The sequence below is a fragment of the Myotis brandtii genome, unplaced genomic scaffold, assembly GCF_000412655.1.
Source record: "Myotis brandtii unplaced genomic scaffold, ASM41265v1 scaffold332, whole genome shotgun sequence".
Lineage (NCBI taxonomy): Eukaryota > Metazoa > Chordata > Mammalia > Chiroptera > Vespertilionidae > Myotis > Myotis brandtii.
The window spans coordinates 574,215-593,104 of NW_005362797.1; the positions used below are offsets into that span (position 1 = coordinate 574,215).

General features: G+C 46.9%; 1 protein-coding gene across 1 annotated transcript in view; it reads left to right on the plus strand.

Annotated features, from left to right (window-relative positions):
• Window positions 1–18,890, plus strand: part of KCNK10 (potassium channel, two pore domain subfamily K, member 10) — a 110,604-nt gene that overhangs the window by 89,890 nt on the left and 1,824 nt on the right. The window contains exons 5-7 of the mRNA XM_005871213.2: window positions 11,723–11,909; window positions 16,068–16,210; window positions 18,808–18,888. Coding sequence (XP_005871275.1) covers window positions 11,723–11,909; window positions 16,068–16,210; window positions 18,808–18,888 — 411 coding nt within the window. The remainder of the gene's footprint in view (window positions 1–11,722; window positions 11,910–16,067; window positions 16,211–18,807; window positions 18,889–18,890) is intronic.

Here is an 18,890-nt window from a genome sequence, read left to right on the forward strand (position 1 = left end):
AGCCAAAATGAGCTATAATTTTTTATAAGACTCTTCTGAAGATTAGGAATGTCGGAGACATTCAAGTGGTTAAATCAGATCTGGTTACAGTTCTGGCTGATCTTGAAGCAGAATTTCAAACCGGCCACAGGGTGGGCTGTGACCCTGACCTGCCTCCAAGTAGCCAAAGTCAGCTTTCCCTACCTCCAGAAGACGCACTTGTGGGCAGGCAGCTTGGCTGAATCGTGAGAAACCAACTATTGTGATTTACGCAGAAAAGAAAGCTTTTAAGAAGGATATTGGATCGTTACCAAATCCTTGGGATGGTTGGAGACCCACACTTGGAAGGCAGCCAGCTGAGAACAATGACCCAAATCATGCCACAGGCTGGTTGGTCCTGGAAGAAGCCACCGCAGTGTCTGCCTGCACAGCCAGCAGGGCCCACTTGGAAGACCCTATGGAGATGCAGTTCCTTCCTCCCCAGGATGAGTGGCTAGTCTGTCTCCAACCCTAGCCCTCGGGGCAAGGAAAACGTGGTCCTGAAGGCATGCCTCTGAGGATCTCCATCCTTCAGTTAGAAAAAGCCCTTGGGATACAGGAGAGAGAAAAGAGGGAGAGGAAAACACACAGAAAGTATTCATCATCAGATGAATACTTCAGGACCAAGTCTGTCACATCTGCCTCCCTGGTGTCTGGTTTATCTATATTTTTTAGAGAGAGGAAGGAGAGAGAGAGAGAGAGAGATCGATCAATTGCCCCCCCCCACACACACACACACACCCTGACTGAGGATCAAACCCACAACCTGGGCATTCCCTGACCAGGAATGGAACCCTCCACCTTTCAGTGCATGGGACGATGCTCCAGCCAACTGAGCCACACTGGCCAGGACACTTGTGTCTGGTTTAAAGCCTGACTTAGGTCTCCACGGCTGGGGGAACCTGGTGGCATGCTTGTGTCCTTGCAGTGGGGAGGCTGAGAAAGTGGGTAGCCGGCATCCTTCAGCTTCTGCATTGGGAAGAGTTCTCTGTCTTTCACCAAAGCAAAGAAGGGGATTAAGATGATGGGCAGACAAAAGGAATGACCAGTGTCCTCTAAAGTGACAGTGCCCAGTCATCTCATTCCTTTAATTCCCTCACAACTTGACAATAGGGTGGTGTCGTTCCTTAAACAGCATCCTTGAGGGTCATGAACAGGACACTCTAGGCTGAGTGTCACCAGCATTGGTCCAATCCCACTTGCTAATCTTTCTTCCAGCCTGAGGGGAGCATCAGGAGGCCTCGATGTCCTTTTCTGCTCTCCTTGTTTCTGGTCCTCTGCGGAGAACTTTTCCAATGAGCCCATGAACATCCCTGCTAAATACTTTGCAGGGATGAAGTCATCTAAAACTATATTCTAAAAAGAATACTTTTCTAAGAAAATATTATCTGCAGAGATGCAACCCTACCTAAGGGTAGACCACTCTTTACTACGTTATCGCGTGGAGCACGTGATGCCCACAGCTGCTCTCATTTGCATAGCTAAACAGCCCAGTCATTTCATGAAAGATGAACGTATACTTTGGTCATTACATTAAACTCTGTTAAAAGGTTTATATATAAGTTAATTCTTTTAAAAGGAAAAAAATGTACCAATTAACTAACCACAATGATATTCATCATGTGTGTTCAGTAATCTAAATAAGCTTCTGTCTGATTATTCTAATCAAACCCACATTCTAATCAAATTCATTCTAATCAAATTAAAGAACAAGGCTACCCTTAATAATGGAAGGTGAATGATAGATGAATAAACACAGATGGGTTACGTATTCATTTATTTGTCTACAGTTCATACACACTTAGAAACTGAAATTTCCTTGAGACATTTGTATGAAACTTGAGTGAGGTACAAAGAGGACAAGTCTATCAGGATGTCAAGATAGCCACCCAGGTCCAGACACTGTGGCTCAGTGGTTGAAGTCTAATATTACTCTAGTCCTCTGACACTGGAGAATATGGCTTCTATCTCTGGACAAATGGGGTTCCTAATACAGCCCAGAATTAGACAGGCAATTTCTAGAAGCACTCACTTCTTGAGGGCAAGTTGCTCCCAAAAGGAGGGCAGGGGAGAAAAGCCCTGTCCTTGGTTCCTTGGCCAGAATAAGAGACTGAGTCCATGTGTGTAGTGGGTAAGGTTCTAGGGAAGAAGCATCAGGGGTGGGAGGGAACGTTTATCCTGTTTGGTGGAATATTGTGCCTTGACTACTGTGGACTGCTTGGCCAACAAATTCTGACTTTGAACCTTTGTTAGCCAGCAGAGGGAGAAGAGTGAGCACCTTTCAGCTGTCTGTAGCACTGTGACTGTAGTAATATTTTGTCTGTGTGATGGCGGGGCGGGGCGGGGGGCATTTTAGGGTGGAGCCATTGTTCAAGTGCTGCTGACATCTGGGTAAAATAAATTTGGGGTTTGGGTGCGTGAACAGCTGGACAGGGCATCTATCGAGTTGTCAGAGGTTATTCTGTTGATCTGGCTCATCAGGTGGTGCCCCACATACCCCCTTTCCATGGGTCTGCCTTTCTCACCTCAGCGAGAGAGAAGGATCATTCTTCAGCCAAGGTGACCTCTAGGTGGTTCCTACATCAGTGCGATTACTTATGTGACATAGTTTCTGAATGCTTAGCTAACAAAGATCCAATGACCGTCCATTGCACTTGGCATATTTGTGTGTTCCACATACCGGAGCTGCAAAAATATTCCTTTCTTCTCTCTCAGGTGATGTTTTTAATCAGTGGTATGTCATTCGGCACTAACATTTGTCATCAATAGCCGGACCAGTGCTGGGCACCTAGGACAGCAACACAAAGCATTTTTCAGCCCTAGACTCGGAAGTTTCCTCCCCCCACCTACCCACCCACTTTGTGTACAGACTTTGTGTGCAGGATGAAGGAACTTTTTCTTTTTTAAAAAACTGGTGTGTTCCTTGCAACTATGTGCTGACTTAATTGGTTGAATTTTGAATGCAAAATCTTGTGTGTTGATAGAGTATTATTTTCAAACTAGTGGCCCAGTGCACGGGTTTGTGCACATTGAAAGGAAATTAATTAAAAGAAATATTTTGGAGGGGACCAAGATGGCGGCATAGGAAAACACCGGAAATTGCTGCCTCCGACAACAACTTCAAAAATACAACTAAAAGACAGAACGGTCATCATCCAGAACCACAGGAAGGCTGGCTGAGTGGAAATTCTACAACTAGAAGGAAAGAGAAGAGCACACAGACTCAGAGGAGCTACGAAAGTAAAGTGCAGAGGTACGGAGGCTCCGGCGCGCGCGGAAAGGGGCGGGCACCTGAGGACGCGGCTGTCTTTTTGAATCGGGAGGGAGTCACAAGCTCCCGACTGCTCTGAACTCCGGTTCCGGAAATCTCTGGGGTCCCAGGGCTCATACAGGGAGAAACTGGACGGTCTGGCAGCAGGCAGAACTCGGAACTTGAGGGCGGCTTTCCCTCAGAGGTGCTGGCAGCAATTACCGGGACACTGAGACGCGCGGCCCCTTAGGGCAGGGCTGAGAATCAGCCATAGCTGCTTGCTCCACCCTGTTGATTCCGAGACCCCGCCCACCCAGGCTGCTGCAAAGCCTTTTGCATATGAATGCCCGGGTCCTTTACAACCTGACAACTACCTAACAAATTGCAGCTGGGCCAGACAGACCCAGAACTTCCAAGAGAAGGCCCAAGGCCCCACAGCAGCTTGCATTGCTTCACAGCTGGGCCTCATCTGGGCACCCCCAAACCCCCAAAAAAGGAAGGGGAATCTGCATATCTCTTCATAGCTCCTGCTGGGTAACCTCAGGAAGAGGCTTAATTAGCACCTCCTTAGATCCAAGAGCCAGTGTACCCAGTGGTCAGAGTGGGACCACCCAGATTACAACTCCTCAGATTCATAAGGAACACACTCAGGGGGCAGACTCAGTGAGCACCAAAGCCCCACTGAAGCAAGTCTTGCCCCAGAAGGGTGTCTTCAGCACAGAAGTTCTCCCACTGCAGACACAGCTGATTCTCACTGCCAATTGGCCTGGAGGTCAATTCCTCCCAGTGACACCTAAAACAATCAAGGCATAACTACAACAAGACTGTGCACAAAGCCCACAAGGGGGTGCACCAAGAGTGTCCACCTCAGGTAACTGGGGAGGCTGAGCCACTGGGCCCTGTAGGACACCTAGCACACAAAACCACTCTACCAACACAGGGAAGCAGACAAAATGCGAAGACAAAGAAACAGGTCACAAATGACAGAAATGGAGGACAGCAAACGACTGGATATAGAGTTCAAAACCACGGTTATAAGATTTTTCAAGAATTTTATGGAAACCGCCGATAAATGTATTGAGATCCTTAAGAAATCTAGTGAGACCCTCGATGTTGTGATAAAGGACCAACTAGAAATTAAGCATACACGGACTGAAATAAAGAATATTATACAGACTCCCAACAGCAGACCAGAGGATCGCAAGAATCAAGTCAAAGATTTGAAATACGAAGAAGCAAAAAACACCCAACCGGAAAAGCAAAATGAAAAAAGAATCCAAAAATACGAAGATAGTGTAAGGAGCCTCTGGGACAACTTCAAGCGTACCAACATCAGAATTATAGGGGTACCAGAAGAAGAGAGAGGGCAAGATATTGAAAACCTATTTGAAGAAATAATGACAGAAAACTTCCCCTACCTGGTGAAAGAAATAGACTTCCAAGTCCAGGAAGCGCAGAGAACCCCAAACAAAAGGAATCCAAAGAGGACCACACCAAGACACATCATAATTAAAATGCCAAGAGCAAAAGACAAAGAGAGAATCTTAAAAGCAGCAAGAGAAAAAAAGTCAGTTACCTATAAGGGAGTACCCATACGACTGTCAGCTGATTTCTCAACAGAAACCATGCAGGCCAGAAGAGAGTGGCAAGAAATATTCAAAGTGATGAATAGCAAGAACCTACAACCAAGATTACTTTATCCAGCAAAGCTATCATTCAGAATTGAAGGTCAGATAAAGAGCTTCACAGATAAGAAAAAGCTAAAGGAGTTCATCACCACCAAACCAGTATTATATGAAATGCTGAAAGGTATCCTTTAAGAAGAGGAAGAAGAAGAAAAAGGTAAAGATACAAATTATGAACAACAAATACACATCTATCAACAAGTGAATCTAAAAATCAAGTGAATAAATAATCTGATGAACAGTAAAAAAAAAAAAAAAAAACATTGATAAAAACAATGACTGATAAATTGATTAAACTTATTCTAATATCTCCCTGTATAACACAGTAAGGGTAAAAACACTTTCAAAGTGCTTGAATGATTTCCCTTGTGAAGTATTTACAACTTTAACATCACACGCTCTTTGAACTTGAGAGAAAGCAACACACGCATGTGATTGGTGCCAGCGAGAGCTTCACATGTATCGTGCATGTGCAAGTCAACATTTGTTTTTAAATTGCCAGTGCGTGCCATATGTACCGGCTGGTTGGTCGGTCGGTTAGATGGACATATGGTCGGTCACTTAGCCTTTTATATATATAGATGTTAAAAGCCACTGACTTTGAGAACAGAAAACTTTCAAAGATTTTAATTGAGGTGTTCCTGGAGTGGAACAGCTGAGAATTTTTATTGTTTGTGGATTTAAGGTTTTATCCATCCCAGATACACCTATATTGGCATTTCAGTGATAAAAGCAATTTAATAGTAATACATACCTTCCTCGAAGGGGCCTCTTAGAGCTGGCTCCCCTGCCTCCTGATTAATGACGCTTATTTCTCTCTTTGACATAATTGCATGTGTAATTTTGAGAATTCAATGAACCCCACAGAAGGCAGGTTTCGAGTTCTTCAAAAATTCCTACTGTTAACATCAATGGGACACAGGAAATAGTTTTGCATACTACTGTTTGCACAAGGAGACGGGAAGAAAACATCTAATCAACAAAGTGGGAAAACAAGATTTGGACAGATACGCACAACAATCCTATCACTTCTGCCCAAATATTGTATCAAACCATCTTTTCTGGGATAACAATTTTGTCAGTCCAAGAACACATTAGCTCAGTCAGATCTGGACTCTCCCAAGGTTTTTGCCAGCGGCTCTGCTTACTGGTAAATAAGCAATGAGATTTTGCCTAGCAACCCCACCTTGGAAACACAGCTTGATTCCCTAAGTGTTGGGAGAGGTGGGGGCGGGGCGAGGAAAGCCACGCCCGCCTCTCAGGTCCCTCTGCCGCGGGTTCCTGATGTCACCAACATTATCTGCAATTCTTGGCAGTTTCAGAAGGATGATCAAGCTCTAGGGGGAAATTAATTGAAAGGCAAATAAAAACTGCTTTCAAGATTGTGAGCTAAAACCATCTGGCAGCTCATTCTGGAGTCAGCATAGAAGAACCAATGAAGACTTTTCTCTGATTGAAAATGAAGTAATTACATGAGAAAGTGTATCCAGGAAGGGACGACCAACAGTGACCTCCTAAGCTAAACAAAGATGATCTTGAGCCAGCCCTGAGGGAACGTGCCTCAATAGCAAAGGGCAGCATCCAGTCTGGGACTGTCCACATCGAAGGAAATATTTGAACTTTGACATAAAAAACAGTTGCCCTGGCTGGTGTGCTCAGTGGTTAGAGTGCCAGCCCACACACCAAAGGGTGATAGTTTTGACCCCCAGTCAAGGGCACATGCCTAGGTTATAGATTTGATCCCCAGACCCGGTTGGGGAGAGTGCTGGAGGCAACCAATCGATATGTCTCTCACAGGTCGACTCTCTCTCTCTCTCATTCAGCCTAAAAAGTCAATGGGAAAAATAATCTCAGGTGAGGTTTAACAAAAAATAAAAACAGTCATTAGCGATCATTGAGCACTTAGCGAGCACTGTGCTAAGGGTTGGCACTTATGTAATCTTCCAACCCGTCCTATGAGGTGGGTTCTCTTTCTCCACAACACAGTAAGGGTAAAAACACTTTCAAAGTGCTTGAATGATTTCCCTTGTGAAGTATTTACAACTTTAACATCACACGCTCTTTGAACTTGAGAGAAAGCAACACACGCATGTGATTGGTGCCAGCGAGAGCTTCACATGTATCGTGCATGTGCAAGTCAACATTTGTTTTTAAATTGCCAGTGCGTGCCATATGTACCGGCTGGTTGGTCGGTCGGTTAGATGGACATATGGTCGGTCACTTAGCCTTTTATATATATAGATGTTAAAAGCCACTGACTTTGAGAACAGAAAACTTTCAAAGATTTTAATTGAGGTGTTCCTGGAGTGGAACAGCTGAGAATTTTTATTGTTTGTGGATTTAAGGTTTTATCCATCCCAGATACACCTATATTGGCATTTCAGTGATAAAAGCAATTTAATAGTAATACATACCTTCCTCGAAGGGGCCTCTTAGAGCTGGCTCCCCTGCCTCCTGATTAATGACGCTTATTTCTCTCTTTGACATAATTGCATGTGTAATTTTGAGAATTCAATGAACCCCACAGAAGGCAGGTTTCGAGTTCTTCAAAAATTCCTACTGTTAACATCAATGGGACACAGGAAATAGTTTTGCATACTACTGTTTGCACAAGGAGACGGGAAGAAAACATCTAATCAACAAAGTGGGAAAACAAGATTTGGACAGATACGCACAACAATCCTATCACTTCTGCCCAAATATTGTATCAAACCATCTTTTCTGGGATAACAATTTTGTCAGTCCAAGAACACATTAGCTCAGTCAGATCTGGACTCTCCCAAGGTTTTTGCCAGCGGCTCTGCTTACTGGTAAATAAGCAATGAGATTTTGCCTAGCAACCCCACCTTGGAAACACAGCTTGATTCCCTAAGTGTTGGGAGAGGTGGGGGCGGGGCGAGGAAAGCCACGCCCGCCTCTCAGGTCCCTCTGCCGCGGGTTCCTGATGTCACCAACATTATCTGCAATTCTTGGCAGTTTCAGAAGGATGATCAAGCTCTAGGGGGAAATTAATTGAAAGGCAAATAAAAACTGCTTTCAAGATTGTGAGCTAAAACCATCTGGCAGCTCATTCTGGAGTCAGCATAGAAGAACCAATGAAGACTTTTCTCTGATTGAAAATGAAGTAATTACATGAGAAAGTGTATCCAGGAAGGGACGACCAACAGTGACCTCCTAAGCTAAACAAAGATGATCTTGAGCCAGCCCTGAGGGAACGTGCCTCAATAGCAAAGGGCAGCATCCAGTCTGGGACTGTCCACATCGAAGGAAATATTTGAACTTTGACATAAAAAACAGTTGCCCTGGCTGGTGTGCTCAGTGGTTAGAGTGCCAGCCCACACACCAAAGGGTGATAGTTTTGACCCCCAGTCAAGGGCACATGCCTAGGTTATAGATTTGATCCCCAGACCCGGTTGGGGAGAGTGCTGGAGGCAACCAATCGATATGTCTCTCACAGGTCGACTCTCTCTCTCTCTCATTCAGCCTAAAAAGTCAATGGGAAAAATAATCTCAGGTGAGGTTTAACAAAAAATAAAAACAGTCATTAGCGATCATTGAGCACTTAGCGAGCACTGTGCTAAGGGTTGGCACTTATGTAATCTTCCAACCCGTCCTATGAGGTGGGTTCTCTTTCTCCACAGAGATAAGGTGCACAGAGGAGTTGAGACACTTGTCGGAGATCTCTCAGCTGTTTAGCAGTGGGGACAGGATGTGTCTAGGCAGGCAGTCTGCCCCTAGACTCCAGATCCTCAAACACCACTTTATAGTATATCTAACAGTTGCAGGGGCCAACCAGACTAAGAAGCCCAAGATCGCCATCCTAATTTCTGACTTAGCAGGTGTCTCACAAACATTTAATTCGCTTTAATTTCATTATGCGTTTGAGGAGGACGACTTATAAGTGGGGCGGGGAATGGTGTTCCCATTGCCAGTAGTTAATTAACCTCTGGTAAGATCTCTTTTGGGGCTCTGGATTTTTGCTCATGTCTGCAAACAAAACTAGGCTAATCATAACGACCTTCCTGGATTCTCAGAGGGGCTCAGCTGCCCCCACCGAGTCCTCCTATAATAGCCAACATGGAAATTCATACAATGGGTGAAACATTCCCAGGGGTTCTCAGGTAATTTATCCTGACATGATACTTTTATTTGTGGGGGAAAATGGTATTTCATGTACAGTTTCGAAAATATCAATAAAATATCTTTTTTTTTCCCAGATGGCTTTTCTGAGGGATGGGCACGAACCCAATTATTGTTCCCTGTTCTACATACTGAGTCTCCCCTGGGGAGTTAGGGCACATGACTTTTTTTTATAAAGAAGGATTGTAGTTTTGTAGCTTTTCTTATGCATGTTTAGGGAATATATATTGATCCGGGAACTGGAGCGTAAATAGTGCTGACTTAGATTGGTGCAGATAATATTCTCCACTATAACTGTTCTTACTCATTTCATTGCCCTCTCCATTCTGCTATGTTGACTATACCTGGGACTCGGGACCCTAGTCAAGTGGGGCTGCTTTTTCGGGGGAGTTGATTACAGGCGTGTGCAGCTTCCCCCCTCTTCAGCTCTTGTTCATTGGAGCTTTCCAGTGAAGAGGCAGCACCGATGTTTCTCCCCAAAAATCAGCAAGGAAGAGAGGGATGGGAGGAAGGGACACAGAACCCTAATCAGCCTTCCCGGCTCTGAGACCTAGTCATTTCCTTGGCTGTCATTCTGGGGTGGAGCCACGTGGCCGATGGTAGGAGAATCTCTTACCCATGTCTGTCCTGGGAAACCTGGCCCAGGTGTCACTGCCGGGACGGAAGCTTCGGAATTCCTGAACAGGTGGTCCAGCCACAACTTTGTATTCTCCATCTTCCTTCCCAGAAGGGAACTGGGTGGCCTCTTCCTCGTGGAGGCTAGTCTGGTTTCTGTTGTTAGGGGACGACTCTGGCAACTTTGTTTGAGCTAGTGAGCTGTTGAATGACTTGAAAAGCTGTTTCTGGACTCTTTTCATTACTCCCTGGACTGAGTTAATCACCTCAGAATCCTATTCTCAGCTCTGCCCTTAATTAGCAGCAGCATCTATGCAAGCCCCTTCACCCCTTTAGCTTCTGTTTTTGCATCTGGAAGTGAGGTTTCTGAGTGCACGGGTCCCTGCACTCTGAGCCGTCTGCCTCCTAATTCACCGGGAGGCAATGGCTGGAAAAAAAGATCACCTGGTAAGGATTTCCTGCACCGACTGCTCTCCACGTGGTGGACTTCTGCAGAAAATCAATCCAGGCAGTGTGGCAAGGCCCGGGCATTCTGATTTATGATGGCGTATTGTTTTGGTGAGGTAATTATACTAGGGTCTCCCGAAGACAGTCTCCGGTGCCAATTCCAGCAGCTTTGAGACCTTCGGGATCATTCAGCTTGGAGGCAATGCCAAGGTTGTCGAGTATGCATTCAAGGGGAACACCACGGATGCCTCTAACCCACCTCTGGCCTCCATCAGTGTCCTTCCCCTTCCAAATGCACTTTGACCTCTTCACTGTTGACTCCTTCAAAAGCTGATGTGAGCTGACATGCCTGCTACCCATTTTAGACAGGGACCCTGCCATCCTGACTTCAACTCCTGGCCCAACCCTTGTGGGTGATACAGCAGCAAACACAATGACCACAGCACAGCTTAGACACGTGTATTTAAAGGAAAAGTATAACTGTCCGACCTCAGCCGGGGAAGGAGGGTGAGGACACACATAGAGACTTGCCTAGGGTCTGTCACAAATGTGAGTGGGGATGGCTGTGTTTTTTCTCTTCAGCCCAACATTCTGGCCTGTTTTCAGGTCAGTTTTTTTGGTGTTGTGTTTGGTTTGGGTTTTTTGTTTTGTTTTGTTTTTAGAGGGGGTGGGGGGTTAGCAGCATCACCCCTTTGACGCAAGGGAAACTAGGGAGAGACCCTCACCAGCACTGTGGAGAGCCCCAAAACCGGCCGCCATGAAGACTGGCAGCAAGCTCCTCTTGGGAGTTCGTTACATTTTCCATCAGTGAGGAGGGGAGACCAACGCCTGGTTGCACTCATGAGCCACGCAGAGGGCAGCTGAGGTCAGAGCCCAGTGGGCTTCCTTGGTAGAGTCCATGAACCGGCTTCCTGGGGCCTGGGAAGCACCCAGAACACCTGAAAACACCTGCGTGTGCATTCTTGTAGGAGAAGGTCCATGGCTTTCATCAGATTCTCTCACTGCTGCCCCTGGCCGAAGGGAGGTTAAAAGCCACCAACAATTTTGCTCATTAGAATCCACACATGAGTGAAATCATATAGTACTTGTCCTTCTCTGACTGGCTTATTTCACTTAACATAATGCTCTCTGGGTCCATCCATGCTGTCGCAAAGGGTAAGATTAACTAACAAAACAGAAACAGACTCATAGAGAACAGACTGACAGCTGTCAGAGGGGAGGGGGTGCGGGGCAGGGTGAAAAAGGGGAAAGGATTAAGCAAAAAATAAAAACTCATACAGACAACAGTACGGTGATTATTACAGGGGAAGGGCAGAGGGAGGGGGAGGTAGAAGAAGAGGGTAAAGGGGGGGAGTAAAGGGTGATGGAAGGAGACTTGGGATGGTGAACACACAATATACAGATGATATATTTTAGAATTGAACACCTGAAACCTCTATGATTTTATTAACCAATGTCACCCCAATAAATTCAATTGTTAAAAAGCCTCTGACAGAATACATTTTCTTCTGTATCTCTGGCTCCAGGGCAATGAAACTGACTTGTCATTCTCCTTTGCTGTTCCCAGAAAAAGCAAGTGAGTCAGACCAAGATCCGGGTCATCTCCACCATCCTGTTCATCCTGGCCGGCTGCATCGTGTTTGTGACGATCCCTGCCGTCATTTTCAAATACATCGAGGGGTGGACGGCCCTGGAGTCCATTTACTTTGTGGTGGTCACTCTCACCACGGTGGGCTTTGGCGACTATGTGGCAGGTGAGCACCCCGGGCATCCCAGTCACCAGGGCCCCCGTGGGTGGTGGAGAGATTGTTGGCAGTGCTTTTCAACACCATGAGCAAAGGAGTTGTGAGAGAAGCGAACGACAAAAGCCCAGTATCCCCGCTGCTGTCCACCGGCTCATTTCAAGGCCGTGGTCCTCTGTGATCTAAGCAGCATCAGGCTCCTGCCGTGAGAGGGAAGGCAGCCTCTTCCTCCCAGGATGCATAGCGCCCTTATCGTCATATGAATTATGCATGAGTGAAATGAATTTCTCATTGAAGTTGGGGCTTCTGAATTGTATTAAGGCTCCTTGGATCCATCGATAAAGGCTATATTAGCAAGCAGCAAATGTGAAACCCTGAAGAGATTAGCACAGAGCTGAGCCTGCAAGGATCTGCAGCTTAAGCTTCCTGCCACACCTGAGGTGAGGGCCGTTGTCCCTGCAAAAGTTGTCCAGGGTGTGCCCACAAGGCTTAGGACTCAGTTGATAACTGAGAGCTGAGAGCTGCCCCCTGAGGGAACAGAGTGTTAACAGATTCTGCATGAATGTGGACAGAAGCAATAGCCTTCAGTGTGAACATAAATGCCCATGGGCTGGGTTTATGGAAGCCAAAGAAAACCACCATCACGCTCCTCTAGGGACAGAGAGAGCTGAAAATGAGGTGGGACCCGGCCTCTTACAAGTGCCTACCACTTTCCCAGAGTGTGGTAGGAAGGCAGGAACAGGAGGAGGCGGCCACCCTATCCCCTCTTAATGGGGTAGTTCCAGGGAGCCAGCCCACTGACCGATCCTTCTTTACTCCAAGAAGTGAGTGCTTTGCGTGAACACCTCCATCGTAAGTTCAAAATGGTGGGTGGTCTATGTGGCCTTGACCAGTCCCCAGGTCAGCAGCAGCCTGGACAGCTCAGGGGTGCACTCCCAGGCCGACTGTCCTTCATTTGGCATTTGATCTTGGCTGTGCCTTGGCATCTCCATGGCATATGGTGCCCATGACAACAGGGACCTGGTCCTTGGGAATCTGGGAAACAGGAGAGTCTGGGGAGGTGGGTGTGGAGGCTCCTCAACAGGTCAGTTCTGTGATACAGATAACCAGCACAGTGACCTTGTAGCTACTGCAACCGGCCAGGCTAAGATTGATGTCCCCGCTGTAGAAATAGCAGTTTCAATCTGTCTTCCTTTCTATTGACTAAGGGCTAAGAATTGCAACGTTGAAGTGATTGAGCATTGTGTATAAAAGCCTGGGAGCCCATCAGTCTTTCCTTATGCACAGCGCTCAACCCCTTGTGCAATTCCTCACCTCGGGGGACAGTCCCCTGGTGCCACCTGACTAGGGGCCTGACACAGAGAAGCAGAGAAAAGGAAGAGGAACGGTTGTCCAGTTAATTCCTTAGCATCCTCCAGAGCTGGTCTGTGGGAAAACTCACCTGATGTCCCAATTAAGGCTGTCATGGCAGCTGGCGTTTGGAACCATTTCACAAACATCTTTCCGTTCCCCCCAAGCGTAGTTTGCCTCAGAGCACTGTGCTAACCCCGGACTGCCTGCTAGAGGGCCCTGCTCTAATATTGTTCAGTTCAATCTGTCCATCTGCTCATCTGGGGCGCAGATAGCAGAGCCCTGGGAACATGAGATTTTAAAACTTCATGGCTTGTATTTATTTGTGTTAGGCACCATGGACTGTGAGCACTTAGCACAGACCAGCACTTGACCTTACCTTTACTTACCTAGGAAGGGCGTGACCTCCTTAGTCAAAGGCATGGTCCTGTTTCAATTCCCTTACTAACCACTGAGTACAGAGCTGTATTTCCTCTGTCCTGAGGTCTTCACAGATAGGGATCTCTTATCACAGAGCCAGCTGCAATTAGGCCAGGCCCTTCTCCAGTTCCCAGGTCCGAAGAATGCATGCCTTAAAAGACCGGAAGCTTTTCACAACCTTTTTGGCAATGCTCTCAGGGTGACAGGGAAGGATGCCCGGTTGTTTAAAAAGGTGTACTAACAAGAGTTGATGGTTGCTGTGACTGAACAAGGTATCAACTCTATTAAAAATATAACCGGAGCACCGATCACCACACAGGTTTCAGTGCTGGTTTACTGGGCAGCTGACTCACTTTAGGACAGAGAACATTATAGCATTTCACAGCTCTGACTGGGAGCACAGGGAAAGCCCCAAACTCTGGGCAAGCCTCTGATAAAGAGGGAGAAAGGTGATTAATGTGCTGCTCGATAGCGCACCCTAGTGACAATCCTGTTGGCTGATGGTGACTAGACTGGCTAAGGTAAATATTTGCTCTCAGATAATAGCCCCAAGGAGAAAGCTCAAAAACCACTTAATGTTGCATGAACTCTAGTAGCATCCTAGAAAAAGCTGCACAGGGTGTGTGTGTGTGTGTGTGTGTACATAAAGAGGAAAAATAAAGCCAGCTAAACCAAACCACCAAACAGAGGGGGTCTGGAGCCCTTTAGCAATGTTTGGAATTCTAATTTTAATAAATGGCAGTGGCTGTTGAGATCTCATGGGCTGCATTGAAAAGTGGGTTGCCAGAGGAGAGGAGGATTAGAGGACTGGGAGAAAGAGGTGAAGGTGTTAAGAAGAACAAATTGGTAGTTACAAAAGAGTCACCGAGATGTAAAGTACAGCATAGGGAATACAGTCGATAATATTGCAATAACTATGTATGGGTATCAGTCGGGTATTAGAAATATTGAAGGGAACACAGTAAAGTACATGATTGTGTGACCATTAAGCTATACACCTGAAACCAATGCAAAATAATATTGAAAATAAGCCATAATTGGAAAAAAATATTTGAATATATTTTTATTGATTTCAGAGAGAGGAAGGGAGAGGAAGAGGGAGATAGAAACATCAATGATGAGAATCATAATTCGGCTGCCTCCTGCACGCCCCCTATAGTAGGAGATCAAGCCCGCAACCCGAGCACGTGCCCTGACCGAGAATCGAACTATGATCTCCTGGGTTGTGCATTGACACCAAACCACTGAGCCACACTGGCAGGCTGAAAAACATTTTTTAAGTGGGTTTGGTTGCATTGAGAAGAACCACAGGCCATAGCACCTGGCCCGCTGCTGCTATGATGCCGTAAAGAGTTCAGTATGGACTCAGTGATCTAGATGAGGTTACAACCATGACCCAGTGAGAAAGACTAGTTATCACTCATCATGTAATAGCATAACTACCGGTACAGAGCTAATGTCAATTGTTTTAGGAATCACCACCTGCCTGGTTCATTGGGTAACACATCTCACAGAGTGAGAACGAGGCTGACATCAGTTATTTCATGGAACGTCCTCACTTCTTTCAGTGGGGGGGCTGGGCTTGGAACCTATTTTGCTCGATTGCCTTTGGCAGTGCCTAAAGGAAGGCTAGAATAAATAGTCTCATTATTTGGAACAAATGACTGGTCGGTTCAATGCAACAACCATTCAATGCAATCAGGCAACTGGCCCATTTGGGTTGATGGATTTTTCCTGTAATCTCTATTTATAACAAAGGGATTGACTAGCTGGCCTTAAAGGTCCCATTTAGTTCTAGCGTGGCTGTGGTACTTCTAATTACTCAGTTTAATTGACCCTTTGGATTAGCATCATGTAAACCCCAGCCTCAGCATTAAATCACTATGGCTTGCATCAAAGTGTCAGGAATGCCATAAAGTCTAAATTTTCACTTAGCTCTTGGTAGATGCGTGTGCGCTTAAGAAGGAAACAGTTTCATGACTTCCAAACCATGAGGGATGATTTAATGGTGTGTGTTTTTTATTTGTATTACATTTAAAGACGTTTAAGAAAAAACAATTGACAACTGGGCCTGATCTGTTGTCCTCTAGCTCTGGTCATTCACTGTCAAGCTCAGGGAGAGAATAGGTGGATCAAGTTGGCCACAGGCATATTTTTGCTGTGGGTACTATGGTTAGTGGTCAAGAATCACAGGGAGTTCAGCCACAAGTCAGGCTCCTTTAGGAACAGGAACATCTTTTCCTTGTCTTCCAACCCCCACCACATCTCCTATACAGCAGGCCTAACGTCTTAGTGTTAGATGGTGATGGGCTGGCATCTCCGCTACATGGACCAGAATATGTTTGCTCCACAAAGACCCCGTGCTAGACCCTGCTTCCAGTAACATTTCGTTGTTTTCAGGGGGAAATGCTGGCATCAATTACCGGGAGTGGTATAAGCCCCTCGTGTGGTTTTGGATCCTTGTTGGCCTGGCCTACTTTGCAGCGGTCCTCAGTATGATCGGAGATTGGCTACGGGTTCTGTCCAAAAAGACAAAAGAAGAGGTAGGACCCCTTCCAGCTTCTACGAATGTTCCTGAGATTAGATGAGCTGGTGTCAAGAATCTCCTCTCTCTGTTCTGTGGGCTGGAGTGTTTCTTACTCAATGGAGGGCTCACAAGGCTTCCTTGTTTGGGATCATTACCTAAAAGCCAAGTGAAATTGAATAGCAATTACTTCGGATCCTTTTTTGGCAGGTGAGGAAATCTGGTGACTCAGTCACCAGCCCACAGATCCTGCAAAGAATAGTAAACAGCAACTTCGTTTTAAAAAATGGAATGAAAAGGAAAATATAGAACTAGTCAGCAGAGGTGGACTGTGGTCGAGGGAGGTGTGCAATTGCCCCCTATCAGCAAATGTATGGGGAGGCTTCGAAAAATCATCAAAAGCTTCAGAAAGCCCGCCTGTCCTTCAGGTCACAGGGCCTGAATGGAAATGCACTTGAACATCATGAATCTTCCCTGATTCTTAGTGAGACAGAAATCACTGAGCAGTGGCCAGCCCCGGGGAAGCGAACCCAAGGGGCCCTTTCACCTGTACCCCCTCCTGGTGGTCCCATCTGTAAAAAGAAGTATACCTCAGAGCACGCAGCCTTTACTCCCGCAGTTAAATGTGCGTGCAAGCCTACACAAAGACGAGAAAAGGAAAGTCTAGGAAGGAAAGGTAGTTTCTTTGTGAGTTTAAAAAACAAAAGTCCATGTAGTTCTTCTAGGAAGAGGGGAAAAGAAATAAGAACGGAGGAGGCAAGGGAAGGGGAAGGGAAGAAGTAAAGAAAGGAAGGGAGATTTAAAATCCTTGTTTGGGATCATTACCTAAAAGCCAAGTGAAATTGAATAGCAATTACTTCGGATCCTTTTTTGGCAGGTGAGGAAATCTGGTGACTCAGTCACCAGCCCACAGATCCTGCAAAGAATAGTAAACAGCAACTTCGTTTTAAAAAATGGAATGAAAAGGAAAATATAGAACTAGTCAGCAGAGGTGGACTGTGGTCGAGGGAGGTGTGCAATTGCCCCCTATCAGCAAATGTATGGGGAGGCTTCGAAAAATCATCAAAAGCTTCAGAAAGCCCGCCTGTCCTTCAGGTCACAGGGCCTGAATGGAAATGCACTTGAACATCATGAATCTTCCCTGATTCTTAGTGAGACAGAAATCACTGAGCAGTGGCCAGCCCCGGGGAAGCGAACCCAAGGGGCCCTTTCACCTGTACCCCCTCCTGGTGGTCCCATCTGTAAAAAGAAGTATACCTCAGAGCACGCAGCCTTTACTCCCGCAGCTAAACCTGCGTGCAAGCCTACACAAAGGCAAGAAAAGGAAAGTCTGGGAAGGAAAGGTAGATTCTTTGTGAGTTTAAAAAACAAAAGTCCGTGTAGTTCTTCTAGGAAGAGGGGAAAAGAAAGAAGAACGGAGGAGGCAAAGGAAGGAGAAGGGAAGAAGTAAAGAAAGAAAGGGAGATTAAAATAAATAGATACATACATACATACATACATACATACATACATAGGTAGGGGCAGCCTCTTGAAGAAAGCTGTGTACTTCCCGGGTACAGCCATTCTGTATGCAAGGGTCCAGGAGAAGGTTGCTGAGTGGAGAAACTTGCCCTCTCACTCCTGGGCACAATGTCGGTTCTCCTGGCCTCCAGAACCCTAGCAATGCAGTCTCCGCCCAGTCTGACCCCCCAGGTAGCTAACTGGCCTGCTAACAATCAGCTATAAGGAAAGAGAAAGTACCACATACACACTGACTTTCCTCAGTGCCCAAAGCTGAGTTCCTCATCCGTCTAGGAAAACATGGGACTTGTGCTATTTGCCGTGCCGAGTAAGAGCCCAGAGATCTGATAATGAGCTTCATGCAGAACTGGACTCTGAGCTCGCCCCCTCCCTGCTCCCTCACCGGGGCAATTGGGTTACCCGGTGCCCTGGGGGGGTCTTCTTAAACCAGGATGAGCCTGACAGCACATGGCCACAGCATGGCCCACATGCAGGGCGACCACAGCCCCAGCTTGCCCAGGGCTGAGGGCGGACCTAGGATACAGGACTCTCCCTTTTAAAACCAGGACAGTCCCGGGCTGACTCGGGACAGGCTGGTCACCCTCCCCAGAGAGGCGTCGGGGGGACGAGGAAGAGCAAAGGACCTTCTGAACATCTGCTCCGTGCCCAGGACTGAGCTAGTGCACGTCTTTCTCTGACATAACACTAAAAACCATCAGCTAGAGGTGACTACCCCAGTAATGTCCCAGGAATGAGACCATCCTGTGAAAAGGCGGTGGGCACATCACGGGAACCCTGCACGCCTGTCCAACTCAGCCCGCTGCCCTCTCCCCCACAATGCCGCCCGCCTCTCCCCCAGGCCCATCTCCAAATCCCAAGCCTCCCTTGCTCCCCAGCACAGGCCCCTTCCTGAGCCACATAAGCCAGGAGCCCATTAGAGACGGGTACTTAGGCGAGAGAGACCAGGGCAGAGGCAGCGTCCACCTCTCGCCCTGGGCGTTTGCAGCGCCCACTCTGGGCCTTCCCGTGGGGGACACTCCAGGGCGGTGGGCGCTGGGGGGCACCGGGCAGAGCGCAATCTCTCAGCGGGCTGTTGCCCTTTCTGTGTCCCGCCAGGTGGGGGAGATCAAGGCCCACGCGGCCGAGTGGAAGGCCAACGTGACGGCCGAGTTCCGGGAGACGCGGCGGCGGCTGAGCAG